At 40.2% G+C, this 27374-nt stretch overlaps 1 protein-coding gene across 1 annotated transcript in view; it reads left to right on the top strand.

Moving 5' to 3' along the window:
* The window catches only part of olfm3a (olfactomedin 3a), a 60374-nt gene extending 33971 nt beyond the window's left edge, over positions 1-26403 (top strand). The window contains exons 2-6 of the mRNA XM_047349069.1: positions 3003-3146; positions 5814-5969; positions 12370-12589; positions 23511-23617; positions 25177-26403. Coding sequence (XP_047205025.1) covers positions 3003-3146; positions 5814-5969; positions 12370-12589; positions 23511-23617; positions 25177-25854 — 1305 coding nt within the window. The 3' untranslated portion in view covers positions 25855-26403. The remainder of the gene's footprint in view (positions 1-3002; positions 3147-5813; positions 5970-12369; positions 12590-23510; positions 23618-25176) is intronic.
* The last annotated feature ends 971 nt before the right edge of the window (positions 26404-27374 follow it).

Raw genomic sequence — 27374 nt, 5'->3', positions numbered from 1 at the left:
TTTATTGCATGACCTTAAAATCGTCCAGATCAATGTAGGATTTCTTTTTTACTTTGACACTAAATTTATTGATCACTGACAGAATATGGTGCCACAGTTTGCAGAATCATGTCAAGTCAGTCACTATAACTTTATTTTAATAGCCGTCTATTAAAATACACACCTTTTTCTAAACACGTTACTTTTTTTTTCTTTTAAAATGTCCAAGAAGAAGCCTGACATATTTACGAGAGAGAGAGGGAGAGAAAAACTTTATTAGAAACTGCTTTGGGATTATTTCAATTGCAATGGGCATGGAGATGGAAACGGAAAAAAAAAAAGCAAGAAAGAGAAAGGTGGACCAAAAAGGAAAAAGGGAGGCAAGGAGAAGAGAATAGAGGAGAGAAAGAAGGATGAAGAGAATATAAGATACTAGAAGACTGCCTCTACACATGCAGAAGCATATATAACAACAGCAATGTTACCAAAAAGTGCACGATCCTAATGAATGCAAGGTGTATTTAGTGGTAACTGCGGCACAATGCAGAACATCTGTGTAGATGTTGTGATGGAAATTCTTGCAGTAAGCATTCCAAAGTGTATGACCTTTGGGTTACCTCACTCCTGTGAACATCTTTGTTAGAGGAGGAAGCTGTAAAAGCCATTATCAGACGTTTAATGGTTAAGGACATTTGTTACGGTGATGCCTCGGGGAGAGTAGATGGTTGTTCCTAGGTAACCTTCTCACCTCTGAACCCGAGAAGGGTCTGGGGTCGTAAAACACAGACTCTTTGAAGTTGAGATAACACTGTCATGTTCTGGTATAAATACTGTGTGTAAATGTTGTTCGGGGCTCTGTTTCACTGACTAACCTCAGTGTCAGGGTCTTCAAATGCTGAATGCCTTTGAATAAAACTTATAAAGACAAAGTCCGGATTTTCTCTTGTTATGAGTCAACTTCTACCCACTTTGATAAGAAAATTCCACAACACTGTTAACACCTGAATCCAAACGCCTGTGGGTTTAAGTGTGAGTGCGATTGTGTAGATAATGTTCTTCATAAAAATATGCAAAAGCAAGTGTGAGGAGCCACAGACCTGGCCCCCTGGACTCGAGACAGAGATGGAGGAGATCTGAGATCCAAAGGCCCCCAAGAGCACAGGAACCCTGGTTGGACAAGCGCCGGGACTACTGCACCACAATGCAGAAGCCTCGGGGAGCTGTAGCGACGAGCCCGCAGGTCCCGCCATCAGCCGTCTACACTGGAGCAGATCCACTCATGGACCAGAGACCCGAGACCCCGGGGCACATCAACCCCCAAGTAGAGGGCCGACAGAGCCAGGGGGCCCAGGCCCCAGTAATCAGCCACCAGGAGTGAGCCGGCACACAACAAAGCACCCACCGAGAAGTACACCAGTAGGCAGAGACACCAACCACCGGCAGGCAGTGTGGCGGGTAGGAAATAGGCCCCACATTTTATGGGGAGCCTAAGCTGATCCAGGAGAGGGAGCAGCCTGTTTGTATATGTGTTTCTGGAGGGGGAGGGGGTTGGCCATGTGATACTTGTTTGGACATGTGACAGTGAGAGTGATGCAGCACCAGATTGTGCTGTGTTTTACTGAGGCAGAGACAGTGTAAAAAGGTAGGGGCATATGGATAATAGAAATAATACCTGTAAATATCGGTTATCACTATAACTGTAATATTAATATTGTATAGTGATATCAGCCCAAATTTTCATATCAGTGCATCACTATTAAAAGGTATGATTATTTTTGCAGGTTGCTAATTTCCCTAAAAAGAAATATAATAGCTAATTATTACATTCACAAAATGCTCAAAAAAGCAAGTTTACTTAGACTATTGTAATATTTATAGATGCAGTGTATTATGGTTAAGAGCAACCCTGGCCCAAAATACAGTGTTGCACTAAAGCACGCACTTGCTATTTCTAACAAATCCCATTTCAAGTAAAAAGACGCCCCAAGATCAGTCCTTCGTGGGGGGAAAAAAAAACACGCTTCACTGCTTACACAGCCTTCCACATATTAGCCCCAACACTATTCTCCTGATGTTGCACAAAGCATGGTACAGAGGACACAGACTGTGTTGATACATGCACTCGAAACACTGCATTTTGAGAGAGGCTCCAGCCAGGCATCTCAGAATGAAGGCAACGCCTATGATTTATATTTATAATCCTGAGAGGTGATGGTTCCCTCTTCTGGCATCCTCTCAACAATTATTTATTTCTGCGAAAGATTTTACTGTTTTACTCTATCTCAGGTGTAATCACATGCTTGGAAGGGCAGCCGTTATTATTGTTTGGTTTATTGTTTTAATCACAGTGAAAAGCAGTGGCTTTATCAGTGTTGAGCTCCATAATTCAAAACAGAGTCCTGTTTGATAATTTTACCTCGCCTTTTTGGATTGTATGTTACCATGAAAAATTATGTTATTTTATAGACTGAATCCAATCATCCCAGTTCAACTCGTGTTATAAGGTGCCTTGTTGCTTGATCCGCTCTAAATGTCATGTAAATGTACAGTCATATTCTATAACATAAAAAATGCGTTGAAATGAGGCTTCTTTTAAAAATAACAACTCTTAAGCAAATATTAAACATACTTTTCATTAATCCCACTTTTTTGTGTTAATGTTCCTTTATTCATCTGATGTAATTTTCTAATCTTAAATGTCGTGTTTTTATTAGCTGTAAGCAGAAAATCAACATAATTAACAGAAATAATGGCTTGAAAACATTATTCTGTGTGTAATTAAACATATAATGTGTTTGGCTTAGTGATGGAGTTCCTGAAATAAATTAACTTTTCAGTAATATTCAAATTTATTGAATATGAATCCACATCAGTCCTTAAGTTCCACTGATTAAATTTGTCCAATATTTTTTGCGGACTAATATGTAACAGCGTGTCTTTGTTGCAGCTAATATATGCAATCATTAGATGTGCAGAGCATAGTACATCAGAGCTTCAGCGTGTTGGTGTTTTTGTTTGTGCAGACCATCGGCCCTAAGGAGGGCTGGCAGGTGTACAGCTCAGCCCAGGATGCTGATGGGCGCTGTATCTGCACTGTGGTAGCGCCAGAACAAAGCCTGTGCTCCAGAGATGCAAAAAGCAGACAGCTCCGACAGCTGCTAGAAAAGGTAAGCACATTTACTAAGGGATATTTACCTTCCCCAGTGCAGCATGCACAAGCACACATATCGAAACCTGAAAACCCGGCGACCTGTGTTTGGTAGTGTTAGTATTGATTCTTCATGTTAACTTTTTTGTTGCTAAAGATCTAAAAAGGGGTAAAAATTAGAGGTTCCATTAGTACACTAACTTTACCAAAGTAAAGAAGACTTTTTAAATAGCGTTTTTACTTATTCAGCCTGTTGCACTAAAACTGAAGGAGGATGTGGGATGTGCAAAGCAAGGAGAGACACCCCCAAAAGACTTTCAGCTGTAAGTGCATTGCAAGGTAGCTCTTCAAAGTATTGACCCAGGGGCACTAAATGCAAATGCAAGCCACAACTATCAGTTTTTTATTTGTAGAAATATTTTAAAACGATCTACCATTTTCCTTCCACTTTACAATTTTATTCTACATTGAAGTGTGTGGTAACAACACTTGTTGGACACTTAAAGTGAGCACTACTTAATGCCTACCAAAAGTGATTCATGGAAAGGCTGTTGCATGTTGGTTCAAACATTTGAAATTAGATATTATGGCAGCAGGTTTCACATTAGGAAGAAGGCAAACTAAAGGCTCACAAATGGACCAAAGACACATTTACCAAGTGATCTAAGTCTTATTGACTATCTGTAATATGTAAACAGGAAAAAACAGTCTAAAGGGATTCAAGTTCATAATGTTCCACACAATTCTTGGCCTGTGTTACCAAGGAGCAGCTTCAGCAGTCTTGTGAGGCTCATGTCTTTTAGTAATGTCAGAAATGTTTATATAGGATTAGATAGCACTCAGTGAGATTTGTTTTCAGTGTTTGCAAGAAGAAAGTAGAAACAGCTGCCATATATATTTATTTCTTGGACCAAAGATATGGAACGCCAAAGTGTTCAAAATTAAATAAATAAATGAAACATTATGAAATAAGAATCGACATCGACAAATAATAGACAATGATTTAATGTGACAATGAAATTGTGAAATAATTGAATGCATATTAAATTCTCAGCTCATTATTATGAAATATATTAAATTTTCCCTTACAAATCAGCTTTATAATATTAAAGAATTTCCTTATAAAATTCTTACCTAATAATTTAAATTATTGTTGAAGCTATTTTTATGTAATTCCAGCTGTTTTTCTTTTTTGTTTTTTTCAAAATGTCATTTTTTAAAATTCAGCTTTTATTTCAAAAAGCCAGCTTTTATTTTATCAGGGTGATTTTTTTGCCATGTCCTATTTATTTCATAATGTCACTTTACAACTGAATGATTGTGGGGCCAATCACCGTCAATGGGCTGGATGGTGGAGTTTATTTACCTTCATTCAGCTCTGGTTACCTTAGCAGATCAAATTAAGGGGAATAATTTATCATATGATGCCATTTTGAGTTGTTTGGATAACATCGTTCAAAGGATCAGGATGAACATTGCTCTCCAGAATGTTAGCATACCCTAAGAGCCATTGAGCACCGTGTCCGCATGGAAAATGCAGAGCACTCGAGACTTTAGTGCTGTCTGGCATAACCATCGGGATTACTACTGTTTTCTGTGTCACCCTACACAGTTCACTGCGGTCAAGTGAGAAGAACATTTATATTAATGACATATTTACAACTTTCACATACATGTTTATGTAAAAAAATAAATATTTAATAATTTTACTGTAGATTTTTGGAGAAATAATGGGTCAAAGTAACTACTAATCCTTATCTGTTATATACTTTTGTGTCACTTTCAGCAATTTATTTCTCCAGAATTATGAGAGGGGAAGACACACTCTTCCGATTATGTTAAAGGATCATCTATACCAGTGTGTCCCAACCCAATTATTTCTTTCTCTTTTGTAAAAACACTGTATATATACATATTTACAAAAAATAATTTTTATTTCCTTTCTTTTATATTCATATTTAAAATGTCTTCCATGGAGTGCAAAGTGGAACTGAAGTCAAATCCCTTGTTTGTGTGCACAAACCTGGCGAATAAAGCTGATTCTGTTTCTGATTAACATAGTAAACAGGTAAAAATAAAAAGAAAACAGCGTGTTGAGCATATGTCTTCCATCCAGCACCTGCCTTGGTCTGACGTTTCTCAGGTTGTTACCTTTGATCCTTTCTCTGCACCTGAAATGTGATTATCTCCATTAATCACCCCCTCCCACAAACGGTAGATTCCTGTGTGGAAAACCTGCACACCTACACATAAAGAATTAGAAAAGGTCTCTGGAAAATTGTTTAATTTCCATAATTTGTTAAACTTTTAGAAATCCATAATATTTGCATGAACATGGTAAAGCTATAAATAACATTCTCATGAATGTTTCAGGTCTAAATTTTGGATCTATATCTATGTACCCTATTTGTATAGCTTAGTCCTTTTTGGCTACATACTGTATGACAATCAGTTTCCACCTTTGTAAGGTGGCATTTAAAAAGAACAAGGCTTAAACAGTTCCATTTTTTGGGGAGAAAACACTTGTTGAATATAATTATATTAAGTGATCTTTCAGAAAAAAAAAATTTAAACAAATGCTAAGTAGTGATAGTTTGCTTTTTTTTGCACAAATTATCCTAGAAGCTCAGCTTGTGAGTAGAGACTGTTTCAGGTCATCTCTGACCTTGACCTTTTTTCATTTAAGGTGCAGAACATGTCTCAGTCCATTGAAGTGCTGAACCTGCGGACTCAGAGGGATTTTCAATATGTCATAAAGATGGAGAACCAGATGAAAGGCCTGAGGAGCAAGTTCAGACAGGTTGAAGATGACAGGAAATCCATCATGGCCAAGAATTTCCAGGTACGCCAAAGCATTCTTTTATCACAGCAGTTCAAATAAAACCCCTGCTGGATCTACTTTACTTACTTGATTAGCTTGATTGCATTTCATTCAGCCCTCAGTTTAGTCCCTTTTGACACTATAAGTACAAGAGATGCATCGAAGAATCTGGGTAAAGAAGATGACCAGCAGTAGTCTGTGAAGATGAAAATGATTCATAAAGGCTAGCAAAGTCTGTGTTTGGTATTAGTGTTCTAGTAGGGATGTCCTGATTACAATTCTTTTTTGTCCCCAATATTGAACCAAGATTCAAGATTAGGCATTTGCTGAGACAGTGCCATAATGTGAGACTATTAAAGTTGAAATCAATTACATGTACATGCATGAAAACACGGTAGCTTTAAAGTGCAGTGAAATCACATACTTCATTTCATTAGTAGTACATGTCTGAATTACTATTAATCAGTAATTTCAGGACACTGTATTTGTTTCATGGCAGCAACAGATGTTTTGTCCCAACTGAAGCTTTTGTAGGTCAGCCTCTAACAAGGGGTCAATCTTTATTTAAAGAAAGCTACTGTTGTATAATGCAATACCTGAATCAGAGGCAGCTTTATCATATGTTTCTACATGAATATTTGACTCAGCATGTACAACTACTGTCTGTGAAGCAGTTTGCTTTAGTGCTTTGCTAATGCTAGTGTGTTTGCTCTGTGTTTTGATATGACTCATTGAAAATTGGCCCCATAAAAAACTGCATTAGTAGTTTAGAGTGGGTTAAAAACCTATATAGTGGATCTGCTACATTCATTTTAATGTTTCGCTTTCAAGGTTGTGAAATATAATGACCAGTGTTTCAGCTGTGCTCTGTGCAGCTCGCCTACATGTTGACAGGCGTAGGGGAGAGCGGGGTCACATGGCTTGCTGGGGTGTGGGCAGAAGCAGGTGAAATAGCAAAAGAGTAGCACTACTTCAATTTATTTTTTCTTAAGTAGAGGTAAAAATTAGTCATCCAGAAACTTATTTGGTCAAAAAAGCTACTCAAAAACATAGCAGCTGTTTGAGCATAACATCTGATTTAATTTGTGAAATTAAGGTGATCAGACAAAACAAAAATAGAAAGTTAGGTGCAAATTCTAGGATTTGAAAAAAAAACTAAAAAAAGAGTAAAGAAATAACATAATTATAAAGGAATATATTCAACCTTACAAACAAAGGTGTCAAAAAAATAGGTTTTCCATCATAAACCTTTGAAGCCAATACTGATAGTACTAACAGTAGTAATGGTAGAACAGCGCAAAGTACTGTAACTGAGTAAATATGCTATGAATCAGAAAAAGGCGGACCTAAGATTCAGCCAGACACAGTACTGAAAGTTTAAAAGGTTTATTCAGCCACAGGAAAACGTCACACAGGTAACACTCCAAGTCGGGGCTCCACGAAGGGCTTGACTTGAGAAACGTGGAACGTGGGGTGAATCCTCATGGAGTTGGGTAATCTCAGTCGTACAGCAACAGGATTGATGATCTTGAAGATTGGGAAAGGTCCAACAAATCGGGGTGCCAATTTCCGGGATTCTACCCTTAATGGGAGGTCCTTGGCGGAGAGCCAAACTTTCTGCCCCACCTGGTACTTAGGGACAGGGATCCGTCTCCGTTTGGCCATTCTTGACTGAACCAGTGACATTCTGATCATCGACCTCCTGGCCTTTCTCCATATTCTTTGGCACCGTAGGGCAGCCGCTTGGGCGGACATTAGCTTCTCTCTCCTGAACTGAAAACATGGGTGGCTGAAAACCAAACACAACATGAAAAGGAGACAAACCAGTGGCACTTGATTGCATAGAGTTCATGGCGTGTTCAACCCAGGGCAAATTTTGTGACCACTTGGTCGGGTCACACTCACATAAGATACGAAGTTTGGTTTCAGCTTCTTGGTTGGCTTTCTCGGTTTGGCCATCAGACTGAGGATGAAACCCTGAGGAAAGACTAACAGAAATTCCCAACAAAGAACAAAACTCCTTCCAGAAACGTGACACAAATTGGGGTCCTCTATCGGAAACAATGTCATTTGGGATTCCATGGAGCCTGAAAACATCTCGGGTCAATATCTCACCCATCTCCTTAGCAGATGGAAGCTTCTCCAAGGGCACCAGATGAACCATTTTTGAAAATCTGTCAATTATGGTTAATAGTACAGAGTGACGATTAGAAACCGGTAGACCTGTCACAAAATCCATCGCAATATGTGACCATGGGCGAGGGGGAATTGGCAAAGGGTGCAACAACCCCGCAGGAGGGCGACGAGAAGGCTTGGCTCGACAACATTGAGTGCATTCAGCAACAAAGTCTTTGACATCCTTGACCAGCGATGGCCACCAAAACTGAGTTCGAACTGTCTGAATGGTTCTGCTGATTCCTGGATGACAAACTAAACGAGAGCAATGACAAGACTCCAGTACCTTAGGCACAAGGCGTTTAGGGACAAAACAGCGGTCAGGTGGACATGATGGTGGGATAGGCAGATCCCTAATGGCTTCCTGGACCTTCCTTTCCACTTCCACTCGGGACACAGACAACCTGACAGTTTCAGGAAGGATAAACTCCTCTTCACCCGCAGACTGAGATTCTTCAGGCTCTGGAATCCAGTATAGGGCATCAGGTTTGCCATTTTTACTCCCTGGCCTGTAAGACAGGGAGAAATTAAAACGACCGAAAAACAGAGCCCACCTAGCCTGTCTGGGGTTTAGCCATTTTGCTGATTTCAGGTACTCCAAGTTCTTATGGTCAGTCCACACCATAAACGGCTCCTTAGTCCCCTTCAGCCAATGTCTCCACTCTGTCAATGCCAACTTGACAGCCAATAACTCTCTGTCTCCCACGTTGTAATTCCGCTCAGCCTGTGACAGAGTCCTAGAAAAGAAGGCACATGGGTGAACACGATCATCCTCACCTCTTTGGCTTAATACAGCTCCGACCCCAGTGCTTGAGGCATCCACCTCCACAATAAACTGTCTCTCTGGGTCAGGAGACCGTAACACTGGAGCTGACGTGAAGAGTTCCTTTAACCTATTGAAGGCCTTCTCTGCATCCTTATTCCACACAAATTTCACCTTGGAAGAGGTAAGTGCGTTTAGGGGAGTAGCAACCAGGCTGTAATTCTAATAAACCTTCTATAGAAGTTTGCGAAGCACAGAAATCTTTGAAGCTGCTTGCGATCAGTTGGAACAGGCCATTCCAATACGGCCTTAACTTTGGAGGGGTCGACAAGCACTTGATCTGGGGAAATGATGAAACCCAAAAAGGAAGTGGTAGTTATGCGGAACTCACATTTCTCTGCCTTGAAGAACAACTGGTTTTGGAGAAGACGCAAGAGAACAGCTCTGACATGTTTTCTGTGGAACGTCATTGACAAATGACTGAAAAACTGCAGGAGCGTTAGTAAGTCCAAATGGCATGACCTTGTAGTCATAATGGCCCGTAGGCGTGTTGAAAGCCGTTTTCCACTCATCTCCTTCTCTGATTCGGACCAGATGATATGCATTCCTTAGATCCAGCTTAGAAAATATCTTGGCTCCCTGGATCTGATCAAAAGCTGTGTTCATGAGTGGTAAGGGATATCTATTTTTAACTGTTATCTCATTAAGGCCTCTATAATCAATGCATGGTCTCAATGAACCATCCTTCTTCCCAACAAAAAAGAAACCAGCACCTGCAGGAGAGGAAGAGGGTTGAATGTGCCCTGCCTTTAATGCCTCATCAACATAACTCTTCATGGCCCTGTGCTCTGGACCAGACAATGAATAAGTTCTGCCTTTAGGGAGTGATGTGCCAGGAAGCAAATCAATAGCACAATCATAAGGTCTATGGGGTGGCAGATAGTTGACTTCGGCTCAGTAGAGACCTCCCTTCCTCTGCCTGTCCTTTTAGTGGACACCTGAGTGCTAAATGTCCCTTCTCTCCACAATAAAAACAGAGCTTGAATCTTCTCCGACGATCTTTCTCCTCAGGGGTAATCTTGGTTCTGCCCAATTGCATGGGCTCACAATTATCATTTTCCTCAGTGAGAGGTGACCGACTCCTTCTCTCATCCATTTGAGCTGCCTCATTCCAACGACTCTCTGCAGCCAACAAATGAAAGTCAATTATATAGGTCGAAAAAGGCTGATCACCCTGTTTGAGGGACAATAATCCTCTTGCGGCCTCACGACTTGGAATGACCGGGTCAAAAACTCGAATGAGTTCCTTGGAAAAGGTTTCATAAAGATTACAAGATGCAGACCTGTTATGCCATTCAGCAGTTCCCCACTGTTTTGCCTTTCCTGCCAGCAGAGATATAACAAACGCCACCTTGGAACGTTCAGTGGGAAAGGGTGCACACTGAAGCTCAAAATGAATTTCACACTGAGTTAGAAAAGCTCGATATTAGTCTGAGTCTCCCCTGAACATCTCAGGCGGAGAGAGGCGTGGCTCCTTTACCTCTGCTGTTGTCCGTGTTACTTGGGCGTGGTTTCTTTGTGACGGTGGCGGCTCGAAGACAAGATTGCCAGAACGTAATGTGGAAATTATTTCCTCCATGCCGGAACCCAATCAGGAAAGGGTCTCATCAACGTGGGTATGCCACTGTTGTGCTGGCGATGGGTCCATTTTTGGCCAGATTTTTCTGCTATGAATCAGAAAAAGGCTGACCCAAGATTCAGCCAGACACAGTACTGAAAGTTTAAAAGGTTTATTCAGCCACAGGAAAACGTCTCACAGGTAACACTCCTCACAGCTTCCAGGAATCACTGCTTTTGTCTTGAGTGGAACTTGAAACCCAGAGGGGAAACCTCAGTGGGCGGCAGGCGGTGATCTCCACAGCACAGGTAAGAAGTGACTCCAGGCTGAATAATTCGAGGGCTAGGCTGGCTCAATAATCCAAGGACAGAAACGGGGTCAACGATCGGAACAAGAGGCGTCAGGCAAGGGGCAGGCAGAGGCATAAACCAGATGCAGGAAACAAGGTCGACAACCAAAATCCAAATAGTCCGACAGGGAGCAGGCAGAGGCATAAATCCAAAAGGCAAGGCAAGGTCAAGAACAATGGTCAGACAGGAAGGAACGCTGGATAGCTACTCACACAATGGCTTTCAAAAATCTGGCACCGTCTGCTTGTCAGAGTCAGTATATATCAGGGAAGACACAGGTGCTTGGCATTCCACAGATTGCACTACACTGCAGCAGCCACCAGGTACATCTAATCTGCTGATTGCAGTCAGGGAGACAGGGTAGAGCAGACGTGCCAGAATCATAACAAAATATTCCTTGTGGCATTATTGTTTTTCTCCTAAATAACAATAAGGAAATTCTTTGCAGATTCTTTGCCTTTTTCCCTTTAAATATTATAACACTCCTCATTTCTATAACATTATTGCTCAAAGGTCTTTAGGTGCCACTGTGGACTGCCTAATAAGTTATGCAGCTCTGGAGACTCAGGTTGCAGACCCCTGGTCTAGATAGTCTTTTTTTTTAATTAAAGTTACTTCTTTGCTTTATTCATGCTGGACTCACCCTGCCATTGTTGCTTTATTGCTGATCTCATTGCCCATTTGTAAAAGGTTCCTTGTTTTCTGTTCTGCCTTGATCTCCTCGAGGTCATTGTTCTCCAAGTTTTGCTGCAGCACTTTTTCCCTTAATTGTCTGTTGAGTTTTTAGTTTCTGGAGTGCTTTGAATTTGAGTGGTTCTGTTCACTTAAGTTTTAAAAGGCATATTTGGTGTATCATCTGTGATCTCTGGCCTGTCCTTTGTGTACACAGCACACTTTTAATTAACGCTGTCTTTTGATTCAGTTTCACCATTCAGTCTTATTGTTTACAAACCTGCCATTAACTATAGCAAAATCTGATTAAACCGAACCAAAGTTGTTTAGTAGAATCATGACATTTGCTCATCTGTATTCTTTTTGGGCAAGACATGTCCTCACAATATAATTGATTTGGAGAACGTTTCAGTCAAGATGTGGGATGTTAATATGCTTCTACCAAAAAAAGACCTAATGCTAAAATTGGATCAAAGCTCTTCTAATGTGGTATTAGTTAAAGGGTGTGGATACTTTTCAATTGAGTTGTACAGGGTAAATGCTACATTACAAATCTTATACGTGGATAAATGCTTTGAAATGATTTATTATAGTTGCCATTTTTGACAGAATCTGTGATTTTAACAGGGATGTTTAAACGTAAGAGTCACTAACTGCAGCTTTTTTCTCCCAGCACATAGTCCCACTGTTTTGCCTTCACACATTCATCATGTCCCTGAAGTAGGTTTTGATCCTGTCAAACTTTGTCAAAACAGCATGCAGTCCTCCTGACTACAACATAAATCTAAATTCTTCCATCTCTCTCCTCCCACTTTTTTGTTGCTGTCGGTGCTATCCCCACAGGAGCTTAAGGACAAGATGGACGAGCTGAAGCCGTTGATCCCTGTGCTCGAGCAGTACAAGATGGACGCTGCACTCATCTCACAGTTTAAGGAGGAGATTAGGAACCTTTCCGTGGTGCTGACCAGTATCCAGGAGGAGCTCGGGGCCTATGATTATGACGAGCTGTACCAGCGAGTCCTGCGACTGGACACCAGGCTCCGCAGCTGCATGGGCAAACTAAGTGAGTGCTGTTTATGTATGTTACTCTCTACTTGATTACGTCAGAATTTTAGTCATATCTCAAGGAAGCTGATATATTGTGAAACCTACACGAGCTCAGCATTTTCCAAAGTCTTATTAAAAAATAGCCCTGGCATTGCACTGGAAAATGAATAACACTAGCAGAAGAAATATTGCACACAGTCAGAAGTTGTCAGAACCATACCTTTTCTTTCCTCATTTTATACTGCTAGGTACCATATAGAAAAATAACCATAGGGGATATATGAATAAAAAGTATTTTCTTACGCTACACACACTGCCTGGCCATAAAAAAAGTTGCCACCCAAAAAATTAAAAAAAAGGACACACATTCTAATATTTCGTTGGACCGCCTTTAGCTTTGATTCACTGTGGCATTGTTTCGATAAGCTTCTGCAATGTCACAAGATTTATTTCCACCCAGTGTTGCATTAATTTTTCATCAATATCTTGCATTGATGATGATACGAGTCTGACCGCTGCACAAAGCCTTCTCCAGCACATCCCAACGATTCTCAATGGGGTTAAGGTCTGGACTCTGTGGTGGTCAATCCATGTGTGAGAAGGATGTCTCATGGTCCCTGAACCACTCTTTCACATTTGGAGCCCGATGAATCCTGGCATTGTCATCTTGGAATATGCCCGTGCCATCGGGGAAGAAAAAATCCATTGATGGATTAACCTGGTCATTCAGTATATTCAGGTAGTCAGCTGACCTCATTCTTTGAACACATACTGTTGCTGAACCCAGACCTGACCAACTGCAGCAACCCCAGATCACAGCACTGCCCCCACAGGCTGGTACAGTAGGTACTAGGCATGATGGGTGCATCACTTCACCTGCCTCTCTTCTTACCCTGATATTTACCCTGGGTAAATCTGGACTCATCAGACCATATGACCTTCTTCCATTGCTCTAGAGTCTAATCTTTATGCTCCCTAGCAAATTGAAGCCTTTTTTTCTGGTTAGCCTCACTGATTACTGGTTTTCTTAAGGCTACACAGCTGTTCAGTCCCAATCCCTTGAGTTCCCTTCGCATTATGGAAATGCTCTTACTATCACTATTAAACTGTTGTTTTTCTTCAATTTGATTTTGCCAAACGTTTAAGTGATCGCCAATCAAGATTATTCAGATTTCTTTCCGGCCACATTTCTTCCTCGAAGACAATGGGTCCCCACTATCCTTCCAGTTTTTAATAATGTGTTGGACAGTTCCTAACCCAATGTTGATAGTTTCTGCAATCTCCTTAGATGTTTTCTCTGCTTGATGCATGCCAGTGATTGGACCCTTCTGAAACAGACTGACATCTTATCCATGACCACGAGACGTTTCTTTCGACATGGTTGTTTAAGAAATGAGAAGCAACTCATTGCACCAGTTGGGGTTAAATAACTTGTTGTCAGCCGTAATTATCCAACAGGAGGCTCGTACCTATTTGCTTAGTCAAATCCAGGTGGCAACTTTTTTTTGGCCAGGCAATGTAGTTCTCATGGTACATAGCTGTTAAAATAAGCGTTGAACACGTCAATGTTTTTCTAAGTTTGAATATTTCTAATGGGGAGATGGCCATAAAATTCAAATCAATTGTCAGCAATACCTCAATGAATACACACTTACAAAGAAATCTAAATAAAAAAATTGTGTTCAAATGAAACTATGGGAGTGACACAAGGAATATGTACTGAATATACTTTCACAGTACTTTGCTCATAAGAAGGGTCTCATATATCATGCTCACACCTGAGCATGATATATGAGACCCTTCTTGAAATCTCTGGGGGTAATTTCTATGCACTGTTGGATACAAGTCAGATGATCAACTGGGCCATCCTAGCTGTTTTACTTAATTTCTCTGAAAAACTAGTAAACGTTTTGTTGTCTATTTGTCTGGGACTATTGTCTTACTGTAAAACCACACTCGTTTCATCTTCAGATTATTATCAACGTCTCAATACATTTCTCCATTCTTCTGTCAATTTTATGATGTGTACCACTAGTACAGGGGTCACCAACACGGTGCCCGCGGGCACCCGGTCGCCCCCAAGGACCATTTGAGTCGCCCGTAGACCTGTTCTAAAAATAGCACAACTCACTACTGAGCTGCGTCTAAAATTTCATTTTATTCAGTTGTTATTCTTTTTTGTATTTATATATATTTAAAAATGTCTATCTTAAAAATATGTTCATTGTACATTTTTTTAAATTTAAGCTAGTTCAAAGAGCAGTATTGCGCGAGCCAATCAGTGGTCGTGAAAAGTATGCTAGCGGGTGCCGCAAAGGTGATCGGTGAATGCAGTTTCCTACACCCCAAAAATGGCAGAAAAAAGAAAGAAAACTTATCATTTTCACAACGAATGGGAGGAGCAGTTCTTTTTTACAACTGTGAAAGGAACCTGTGTGTGTCTTATTTGCGGGGCAACTGTGGCGACAGCGAAGCGGCACAATGTGGAGAGACACTTCACTACATGTCATAAAAGCTACAATGCTAACTACCCACCGGGAAGCGCATACCGGACAGAAAAAGCCTGTGAGCTAAAGGCAGCTTTGGATAAGCAACAGTCTTTTTTAACAAGACCGACAAAAAATTCACAAAAAGCAACGGAAGCCTCGTTTAGAGCTACACATTTTCTGATAAAGAAGAAGGCGGCATTTTCAGATGGAGAAGTTGTCAAAGAAGCGATGATTATTATTGCTAACACTGTACTCAAGGATGAGAAAAATGGAACCGATCTGATCTCTACTCTCTCTGACGTACAACTGGGAGCAGCTACAATGGCTAGACGAGTGTCAGTTATGTCTGCTAACTTGGCTGATCAGCTGGACCAGGATCTGGCGAGGTGCAGGTGGTTTAGCATCCAGTGCGACGAGAAGGTGGACAGCAGCAGTACAGCGCAGCGCTTTGATTTTTGTCCGGATGGTCTTCGAAGATTTCGCAACCAGAGAGGAAATCCTGACGTTACTCCCCTTAAAGACAACCACAAGGGGAGCTGATATTTATAAAACGGTGAAGGAGTTTTTCGTACACAGAAAAGTACCGATGGAAAAGCTTGTAGCGTTGACTACAGACGGGGCACCTGCTATGATCGGCCGACATACAGGTTTCATCGCTCACTGTTAAGGTGACCCAGATTTTCCTAAATTTCTGCATTATCACTGTCATTCACCAGCAGACATTATGTGCAAAAGTGATCAGCTTTGAGCATGTGATGATTCCTATTGTAAAAATCATAAATAGCATCCGATCCAAAGCAAAACAGCACAGAATGTTTAAGGTGCTATTGGAAGAGATGTCAGCTGAATATGGTGACTTGCTGCTACACGCCGAAATCAGATGGCTCAGTAGGGGGCGGGTTTTACTTCGTTTATTGTCACTTTTGGGTGAAATCAAGGGTTCATGCAGTCCCGAAGTGAAGATGTCTCACTACTAGAGGACACAGAGTGGACACTTGACCTTGCATTTTTGACGGACATTACTGGGAAACTGAATCACTTGAATTGCGAGCTGCAAGGCAAAGACAAGACTGTTGCTGATATGATAAGTGCTTTAAATTCATTTAAAGCCAAGATGAACATTTTCACATGTCATTTACAGAGAAAACATTTGGTGCATTTTCCCTCTGCGCAGTCGGTGCTGAAAGACAACACTTCTGCATCTGAAACATTTGAATTTGTTGCAGAAAAGTACTGTGAAGTCATAAACAGACTTGGGCAGGAGTTTGAGAAAAGGTTTTGTGGCCTTGATCAGCTTGAGACCTGTGTGTCATTTATTTCCAATCCTTTCATGAATGTAAACACAACATGTTTTGCTGAGCAACTTAGTGCAATGTTCAGCTTGGATGCTGGACAGGTGGAGATTGAAATCATTACATTGCAAAATGACCTCCACCTCAAAGCCCACAAGGCTGCACCAAACCTTTGGTGCCTTGTTGACACAGAGAAGAACAGTGGTGTATGCACAGCAGCTATGAAGGTTGCCAGCCTGTTTGGTTCAACCCAGCGCCATAGAAAGAGAGAGTTACGACACTCTTTGAACTCACCAATAGGCGGTCACGTGGTTCATGTAGCTCTCAATAGTTCCAAACATCTCAGCGGTGTCAGTCAGTTTGAACGGCTTCAGGCGCGACAACGCAAAAAGCGACTTTTTTCACTCTTTCCTGTGACTTTTGGTAATTAAATAATAATGAAATGATTACTGGCTACTAAATCGTAATTTGAAAAGCCTGACAGAAGTAACAATACCTATTATAAATGCTCTTTCTGATCTCCTCCGCATGCTAGCACATGCTAGCATGGGAATGCTATAACTATTCTGTGCCAGCAGTTAATAGCTCTGATCAAACTTACCTTCAGATCTACATCCTATACTACGTGGAAAGATCTATTGCCTATGTATTTCAAAAAAATATCCAAATATTACAGATGGAAAATGAGCAGAATTAAAATTTTATGAAAAAAATTTATAATTTTTAAATGAATGAGGAAAATATGTAGCTGTATGAAAATATGACTGAAGACCTGGGATGAATTCTTAATTTTTGTAGAAGACATAATTATACTATTTTTTGCTGTCATGTGAACTGAGTACTTGTATCTATAACAGAGTTGATTGTGCCTGTAGTCTGACAACTGTTGTAAAATTGTAATTCATTGACTAAAATGTTCATTTAATTGAAAATGTAGTTAAAATCGTATTAGATGACAAAACAACTGAATTGTGCAAAAATAAATGACCAAAGAATTTATTGTAAGATATGTAAAATGCAAAACTAGCTTTAATAAATAAGTACTTGCACTTCCATTTATACAGTTTATTAATTACATCTGCACCAATAAACTGTATCTGATCAAATCTGGACAAGGTAGAAATGTGCCCGAGTCCGAATGAGGGTTCATCCTCCTTGGCATCATTGGCAGCAGCTCCTTTGGAAGTCAGTCACCACATCTGCTGACCTCCAAGAAAACAATACAGAAACAGTTTAGAGGACTCAGAATCAATCAATATCATAGCTAGAAGGCAAAAAAAAGTAAATGTGTTTCTCTGTAGGTTCAGCAGGTTACCATGGTTGGGTGTGCTGCATTTGGATGCACCAATCGGTCAGAGAAAGGAATCCGTATGTATGGCTTCCCAAAAGATCCTGTAAGAAGAAAAAAATTGTTAGTTCAAGTCAGTAGAAGCAACCTCACCATCACCAGAGGTCACAACAACAGGAAATTATGTGCTGTAAATTCAATCTGCACACTGCACTGGAAAATGCACAAGGGCCTAATGAAATGTGCAAGAAAATAAATAAATAAATCACTTTACAGGCACACTTTGAAAAAGGACAGTTTGTGAGGGCACAGTCAGGCCAAGTGAGACTGAGGGCTGATGGCGTTCCAACCCTTTTTCTTCATCGCCCAGAACCAAAGAGGAGGAAGGATCCTCCAGCAGAACTTCCACTGCATGTTGATCCACTGACTAGTGATCACACATATAGTTCTAAAGTAAACTTTGGTACGAACCGTGTTAAATAATACATTTCAAATTTTTTACCTAATCTTTATGCTAACAGTGCCATTATAATTTCAGAGATGAAGGAAGGAAGAAAAAGAAATGAGGCAAGTGAGATGAGGGAAAGTGAAGGGGAAAAAGAAGATGAAATTGTAGCCTCAGAGGACAGGGACATGCCAGGAACTGATGAGCCAGGGTCAACAGGGCAAGGAGTATGCATCAACAGTGAATACAATTAGGAAACCGAGGTGAAAAAGCTGAGGGAGGAATTAGAAAACCAAAAAATTCACGCAAGAACAATAGAAGGAGAACTTCACAGCCTTCAGTCTGGTCCTGAAAGTTGAAAAACTTTTCAGAACAAGGTCCAGTAAATCTGTCATGGAGCTCTCAAATGCCATGGATACTCTAGAGAGAGAAGCAAATCTATTAGAAAGCATGCTTCCTTCATGTCACGATGTGCAAAGAAAAACAACCACCAGATTCATCAGGCTGAGACTAAGAATAGCAGCAAAACATATCTTTAATGAAAGAAAAAAAATTCTGGCCAATGCTGGACATCTTGGAAGTAAAAACCAAGCGAAAAACACGAAGAAAAAACAATGTCAAACCTCATCTTGCACCCCAACAAACATCCCTCAGCAAACACCTTGACTGTTACCACGGACCTTTGATTGTTTAAAAGTATTTTTTGTTACTGTTCTACTGTGTATTGATGCTGATATGTTCCAATAATAATTCTTAATTTCTTTTTCTGTCTTATGATAGATTCTAATATCTACTTCAACTTCACCCATGACTCTAAATACCAACTTTGTGAAGGTCTTAAATCTTAAAATCATTTTGTTCAGACATCTTGATTCAGCTCTTATTATTTTTAAGGACAGACATTTTGTTACCTTTGTGGTGCTTTGTATGCAACATGGTTCAGCAGTTCGCTTAAGCCATTCTCATGTGGTTTACCTGGAAAAGAATAATAAAAAATGACTCATCTTCACAATCACGTTTAATGATAATGTCCCTATTTATGTGGCTGTCGTTGACAAACAATCTATAACTTTAACTAAATTAACCATGCCAATATTAAAGTATTTTTCAAGATGTGCTAGTTCAGTAGCTGGAAATACAATAAAAATTAGAAAATTATCAACGCTAAGAATGTAAGCTGTAATGGACATTTTAAAATGCTGAATCAGACACAATGAGATAAACCCGTCTAAACCCACCATGTTTGCAATGAGCTGGCTGCAGTTAAAAAACAACAAGCGAGTTAACATGCTTAATTAACTAAACCTGGCGATATTCAAATTCAATTCAAAAATACTTTATTAATCCCAAAGGGAAATTGAATGTTGTAGCTCATTATGAGGGTTTCCTCAAAGAGCCGTTGTAGATGCTGATGGTTGTGGGCAGGAAGGATCTCCTGTAGCGCTCCGTCTTACAGCAGATCTGAAGAAGCCTCTGACTGAAGACACTCTGTTGTTGTAGGACAGTCTCATGAAGATGATGCTCAGGGTTCTCCATAATGTTCTTCATTTTATGAAGAATCTGTCTTTCCACAATGATCTCCAGAGGTTCCAGAGGAGTCCCCAGAACAGAACCAGCCTTTTTTATCAGCTTGTTGAGCTTTTTTAAGTCCCTGGCTCTGATGCTGCTTCCCCAGCAGATGATGGCAGAAGAGATCACACTTTCCACAACAGACTTATATAAGATATGCAGCATCTTGCTGCAAACACCAAAGGACCTAAGCTTCCTCAAGAAGTACAGTCTGCTCTGTCCCTTCTTGTAGATGGCTTCACAGTTGCATCTCCACTCCAGTCTGTTGTCCAGGTGAACACCGAGGTATTTATACTCCTCCACCACCTCTACTTCTTCTCCCATGATAGAAATAGTGTTTGACTTATTCCTGTTTCTCTTAAAATCTACAATCATCTCCTTTGTTTTAGTCACGTTCAAAATGAGATGATTGTTTCCACACCATGCCACAAAGCGGTCCACCACCTTCCTGTACTCAGCTTCTTGTCCATCTCTGATCCACCCCACGACTGCAGAATCATCCGAGTATTTCTGCAGATGACAAGAGTCGGTCCTGTACTGGAAGTCTGAGGTGTACAGAGTGAAAACAAATGGTGAGAGTACCGTCCCCTGTGGTGCTCCTATGCTGCTGACTACCTGGTTAGACTCATAACCCTTCAGTCTCACAAACTGTGGTCTGTTTGTCAGGTAGTCTTTGATCCAGGAGATTGTTGAGGCCTCCACCTGAGTCTTCTGGAATTTCTGACAAAGCAAATCAGGCTGGATTGTATTAAATGCACTGGAGAAATCAAAGAACATGATCCTCACAGTGCTACTGGCTTTGTCCAGATGACAATGGGTTTGTTGAAGCAGGTGTATGATGGCATCTTCAACTCCAACACAGCAATAAGCAAACTGAAGGGGGTCCTGATGGTTTACTGTTTGCTTACTCAGGTGGGCCATCAGGAGTCTCTCTAGGACCTTCATGAGGTGGGATGTCAGGGCAACAGGTCTATAGTCATTGAGGACTGATGGGTGAGTTTTCTTTGGTACCGGAAAAAGACAGGAGGTCTTCCACAACACCGGAACCTTCTTCTGTGCCAGGCTAAGGTTGAAGAGGTGCTGCAGAATTCCACAGAGGTGCTCTGCACAGGCCTTCAGGACTCTAGGGCTGACATGATCTGGACCTGCAGCCTTATTCTGATTCAGTCTCTCCAGTTGCATCTTCACTTGACTTCTTGAGACACACAGGTGGAAGGGGGAAGCAAAGGAAGCATCAGCATCTTCTGATATGGTTGAAGGCAAACATGTAGAAGCAGAAGGGTCTAGGGCTGAGGTGGAAGATAAAAAATGTGAGGTGTTACTGGACAGCTGTGGGTCCTGTGGGTCAAAGGAAGATGTAATGTCTGTTTGGCTGTGAGCAGGAGAGGAGGATGCGAAGCTTGTTTCTGAACTGAACCTATTGAAGAATGTGTTCAGTTCATTGGCTCTTTCCAGACCTCCATTGGTCTGATCATCCTTCTGCTTGAAGCCTGTGATCTTCTTCATCCATGTCCACACATCTCTGATATTGTTTTGCTGGAGCTTGCTCTTCATCTTCTTCTTGTACATCTCCTTGCTGTCTCTTATCTTGACTTTAAGTTGCTTCTGTATACTCCTCAATAATTATCTGTCTCCCTCTCTGAAGGCTCTTTTATTCTTGTTAAGCAGGTCCTTCAGGTCACTGGTGATCCAAGGTTTGTTATTGGGGAAGCATCCCACGGTTCTGGTGGGGATGATGTTATCCACACAGAAGTTTACATAGTCGGTTACACACTCAGTCATGGCATTGATGTCCTCTCCATGTGGCTGGCACAGTGCGTCCCAGTCTGTAGCCTCAAAGCAACCTTGCAGAGCTTCTTCAGCTTCCTGTGACCATTTTCTCACAGTCCTCTTTATTACAGGTTGCCTCTGAACAAGGGGCTTATATTTCGAGCAAAGAAAAACAAGATTGTGATCTGATTTGAGGAGGTCTTGCTGTAGAGATGTATGAGTCCTTGACATTTGCATAAAACAAATCCAATGTTTTGTTTTCTCTGGTAGAGCAGCTGACAAACTGTTGAAACGTTGGAAGTGTAGCAGAGAGTGAAGCATGGTTAAAATCACCAGAAACTGCCACAAAAGCATTGGGGTTTTGTGTCTGTAGCTTAGCAGCAACTGAGCTGATGGCATCACATGCAGTGTCGGCAACAGCGGAAGGTGGAACGTAAACTGTTGCCAAAATAACACTGGTGAACTCTCTGGGTAAATAAAATGGACGAAAACTTACTGCCAACAGTTCAATATCTGGACTGCAGAGATGACACTTCACAGTTACATGTCCTGGATTACACCATCCGTTGTTCACAAGTACTGCCAGTCCACCTCCTTTACATTTGCCGCTCCTCTTTAAATCTTTGCTCGTATGGTTAAAAAGCCCGGCAGAGAGACGCTGGAGTCGGGGATATGATCCTGCAGCCATGTCTCAGTAAAACACATAATACTGCATGCCCGGTATTCTGGCTGGGTCCTTTGTAGGGCTTGGAGTTCATCCAACTTATTTCCCAACGATCTCACATTGCCCATCATAATCGACGGAAGACATGGTTTGAACTTCCTCCTTCTCTCTCTTCTCTTAGCTCCGGCTCTGCATCCACGGCGTCTCCTTTTCAACTCATCAGGGATTTGGGGTTGTAGTTGAAGTATTATTTGAGCTTGCTGAATCTCTCAGTGAGTGCTCCTTGTCTCTTAGACAACTATTTAGGTTATTCTTTTGACTTCTCTCTCAGAAATCTTACGAGGGCCACTTCACTGTGTGGTAAGTGGTGAAATGGTGTTCTTTCCACTTGGTTTCCACCTGGATTATAGCTCAAATTGTGCTGAGTGAAACCTTCAAAGGTTTAGAAATGCACCTGTAGCCATTGCAATTAGTGTGTTTTGCAAAAGTAAGACTTTTATGTGAAGTTCTTTGCCAATCATACCATGCAGTCCAATAAAAAAATGGTTTCAATTTCTTTGTATGTTTGGATCATTTGGGCTGTTACCATCATCAATGATGATGGTAACATGGTGTGTTCAATACTTACTTTACCCGCTGTATGCAAAAACAAACTTCTGATTTTTATAAATTAAGTTGCATAATTATTTTCCCAGGTTATGTCTAATCATTCATTGTAATGAATTTCTCTGTTATTCAAGAACATTTTCCTTTAAACGAAAATACAAGTGCTTAATAGTTCTTATATTTACTTTCATTCTAGTGCAACAAAAACAAGGCAAATAGGTTCATGCTCTTGTCAGCTGTTTAGGATTGATAGCCTTTAATAACAAAATCTTCCACAATCTCTTGAAGACAGCAATTAAGAGTAACATGTCTTCCCTTATCGCCTCTTAATGACCAGAAAACACAGCGGCTTGTGGTGATAATCTTTTTCAACTACAGCACTGCTTTTCCAGAGAAATTGCAATTCTATTAATAAGTCAGAGGGTCGGATTTTGAATTACAAACTAACCCTGGCTTTTAGAGCTCTGTTTTATTGTGCTTAGGAGAAGACAGAAGGAAAAACTGCAATTATTTTAAGAGACTGTTGTTTTGTACAAACAACTGTGCAGCTCCACAAGTTCAAACGTGTTTTCAAATTGCAGTCCTTGGTCCCTCTGATAAAAACAATGGACACCTGTGAATGCTGAGTAACTTTTAGATGCAAACAATAGTTGGACAATTAAGCTTTGAGGTAAAGTATTTTGCTGTCAGTGCTATCTTAGTATGCACAGAGGGCACACTCTCTGGTGATGCAGGCATGAAATTGGCTTGAGAAATCTAGTTAGAGACTGAAACCACCCCAGCACATCTTATCGCTGCTTTTCTGTATCAACAGCGTGTGGGAAATTAATGAAAATCACTGGACCTGCTACAATAAAGACATCTGGAACCCGGTTTGGGGCTTGGATGACTGATCCGCTTGCAACAACCCGAGACAACAAGGTGAGTTATGAAAACATTGAGGCTCTTTCTAAGAGTTGTGCAGTAATACAGCGCAAGTGCTAATGGAGTGGATTTTAAATTTTAGCAGTAAGAAAAAGGTTAAGTGATAATTCTTTGTCTAATTTCCCATTTTCAGAGACAATTCTTGCTATAATCATATAGAGAATCACCAGGTATGGTAACTGATGATAGACAGTGGGTTGTATTTGTAACCCTGGAAGATGTTCACATTTTTTCATGTTACAAACACACGCATTAATGTATTTTATTCAAATTTTATGTGATAACTGTAAAATGAAAGAAAAATAATACAAGATTTTAAAAATGTTTTGCAAATAAAAACCCTAAAAGTGTACTATGCATATGTATTAAAGCCCAGGAATTAATAGTTTGAAGAAAAATGTTTTTGTCTGGTTGGGTATTCATGTTTACAGTTATTATATGAGATCTTCTTTGGTCTTAAGTCCTTTGCAGCTCCTAAGAGGATTTCTTCTAGACTTTACCTATATGAAGCCTTTTTGATCTTTAAATCTGACCAGTCTCTTGACTAAGGACAAGTCATCCCACTGCATGATGCTGCCACCACCATCTTTACTGTGGGTTGGTGTGTCCAGTGTAATAAGCAGTGTTGGTTTTCCATTATATATAGCTTTTGCATGCAGGACAATAGTTAAATCTTGGCCCCATCAGACAAGAGCATGTTAAATGGCTTGTGGTAATATGGAATTTTTTATGACTTTAAACACTGTCTTTCTTCTTGCCTCTCTGCCATAAAGACCAGATTTGTGGTGGGCATGACTAATAGTTGTCCTCTCAGCAGATTGTCCTACCTGAGTTTTGGATCTCTGCAGCTCCACCAGAGTTGCCATAGTCTTGGTGGCTGCTTCTCCGAATAATGGTCAATTTTAGCACTGACCATTCTGGTGTGTTTCTTGATTTTGATGATGCTGTTTGTTCAATAACCCTCCAAACAATAAACGGCATTTGAAAACATTAAGCCATTTATATATGCTGACATTTTTGTTGTTTTTTACCCTTAAAATCTTGCACTGAGGCAAATGTTCTCTTACAATCTTCTGTGATCTTCACAGAACAGCTGTAGTTAGACTGACATAAAACTTTCCACAACTACAACTTTCTACTAATTATGGAACTATGAAGCAATTGGTTGCACTGGATATTATGTAGAGGTATCAGAGTAAAGGGGGCCGAATACAAATGCAGTTTATGCCATTAATAATACGAAATACAAAGAAAATGGAATAATTTTTTCCTGTGTAGATGATATCAGTCAAGTAGAGTCTTCCATCAGATGTCTGACACTGGCTTTATTTTGGGGTATTCCATTAAAGAGTTGAAAACCATGGATCATTTTCCTTCCACTTCACAGATATCCATTACTTTAAATTGTTGGATCACATAAAACCTCAATAAAATAAGTGAAGGTTTCTGGTTGTACTGTGATAAAATGTGAAAAAGTGAAAAGGTTTGAATAGTTTGGCAAGGCATTTTAGAATCAGATGTTATTCTAACTGAATCCTCCATTCTCTCTCATGTAGGTGTGGTATATGGACAGTTACACCAACAGTAAGATTGTGCGCGAGTACAAGACGATAGAAGACTTTGTGTCAGGAGTGGTTTCTCGAACCTACAGCCTCCCATTTAAATGGGAGGGAACCAACCACATTGTGTACAATGGCTCGCTTTACTACAACAAGTACCAGAGTAACATAATTGTCAAGTACAGCTTCGAGACAGGCACCGTGCTCGCCCAGCGAGCTTTAGAGTTTGCTGGCTTCCATAACATGTACCCGTACACTTGGGGAGGATACTCTGACATTGACATCATGGCCGATGAACTGGGAATGTGGGTCGTGTACGCAACCAATCAAAATGCCGGTAATGTTGTCATCTCCCAGATAGACCCCGACACGTTGCAGGTCCTGAAGACTTGGAATACTGAATACTCCAAAAGGAATGCAGGCGAATCATTCATGATCTGTGGGACGCTTTATATCACCAACTCTCATCTGTCAGGAGCTAAGGTTTACTACGCTTACTCCACCAAGACTTCCACCTATGAATACATAGACATCCCTTTCCACAACCAGTATTTTCACATCTCCATGTTTGACTATAATGCCAGAGAGAGGGCGCTGTATGCTTGGAATAATGGACACCAGGTAATCTTTAATGTCACCCTGTTTCATGTAATAAAAACCGATGACGACTCTTAAATGTGATCCTTTGCAAATTCCCACAACTAAAGCACCATTGTTTGTGGTACAAGGACCAGCTAATTAACTTTTCCCTTTCATCAAAATTGGACTGTGCTATCTCTACTTGAACCTTTTGCAATTTATGGTTCTGTGTTCTTGGAAGGATTGAGCATGGACACTGATGACTTTACAATAAAATACATGAAGCATTTTTTACAATATTGCATTGCTGCTGATTAGTCTGGTATGCCTTATTTGCAGAGTGTTGGGTTTTCCAGCCTAAAACTCTTTTGCATGAATGCCATGCATTTGTCTAGTGTAATCTGTTAAAACATAGTTGTTTTTGTTGCAAATTAGACATTTGCCTTCAGTGTATGTTTTGTTTGTATATTTAAAGTCTATTAAAAGTTGTATTTAAAGTTTGAAAGTAACCTACATGACATTTTCCATAATGTAAATGATAAAATATGGTAGACATTTTGTTAGGGATGACCCTGTAAATTATTGATATGACATCTCTGTGAAAGAAGAATGTTTGTATTTTTTATAAACCAAATCACTGAAGGATGTCTGTGCACTTTCATTACAAGTGAACATTGTACATTTTATGAAAATATTTTTAACTGCTAAAAAAAATCTCCAGATCCAATGAAAAGACAACAAAAGCAAAAAAAAAAAAAAAAAAAAAAGAAAGAAACAGGTTGCTAAAGTTTGCAGGTTATTTAAAAAAATGAAATATATTAGCAGCAAAATGTAAAAATTTAAATGGAAAAAATACTTAAATATGTGCATTAAATATTTTTGAATAATTTCTGAACAATTTCAAAAGGTAAGGTTGGCATAAAAACAAGACCACACATTTTTCTTTTTTTTTTTTCTTTATTCTGAACCTGTGGCAAGGAAGAAAGAAAGCTTAATCAGATTAAGATTAAAGATTTGAAAAGGTCCAAATCAGATTCTGGAACTAAATCTGAAAGAATCTGCGAGGTGACCTGAAGAGGGATGTGGACAAAAGATGTTAAGAGGGGTAGAGTGGGCAAATTATTATTATTATTATTATTACACAGAAAAAAAGCTAAAATGGAAACATTTGTGAAACCAGAGATACATTTTAAATGTGTAAAATCCATGAAATGGAAGTGGCTGTATTTGTTTTGTACCACGTCTGTAGGCATGGAGGTAAACTAACCTATCTGTAACAAATGGTAAATGGACTGAATTTATATAGCGCCTTTCCAGTCATACAGACCGCTCAAAGCGCTTGACACTAGAGCCACATTCACACTCACACATTCATACACCGATACGCAGATCGGTAGGCAACTTGAGGTTAAGTGCCTTGCCCAGGGGCACATTGACATACAGCAGGAGGAAGCTGGAATCGAACCCACAACCTTCCGATTGCAAGACGACTACTCTTCCTACTGAGCCACAGTCGCCAAACTAAGCATCAATCTGCTGTCTGTGTATGAAGCAAGATTGGGAAACGTTTAGCTTTAAAACCATTTGCATTTCCACAGCCACCAAATGTTATTGTT

The sequence above is a fragment of the Girardinichthys multiradiatus genome, chromosome 21 (assembly GCF_021462225.1).
Source record: "Girardinichthys multiradiatus isolate DD_20200921_A chromosome 21, DD_fGirMul_XY1, whole genome shotgun sequence".
NCBI classification, from domain to species: domain Eukaryota; kingdom Metazoa; phylum Chordata; class Actinopteri; order Cyprinodontiformes; family Goodeidae; genus Girardinichthys; species Girardinichthys multiradiatus.
This window is presented reverse-complemented; position numbering and strand designations above follow the sequence as displayed.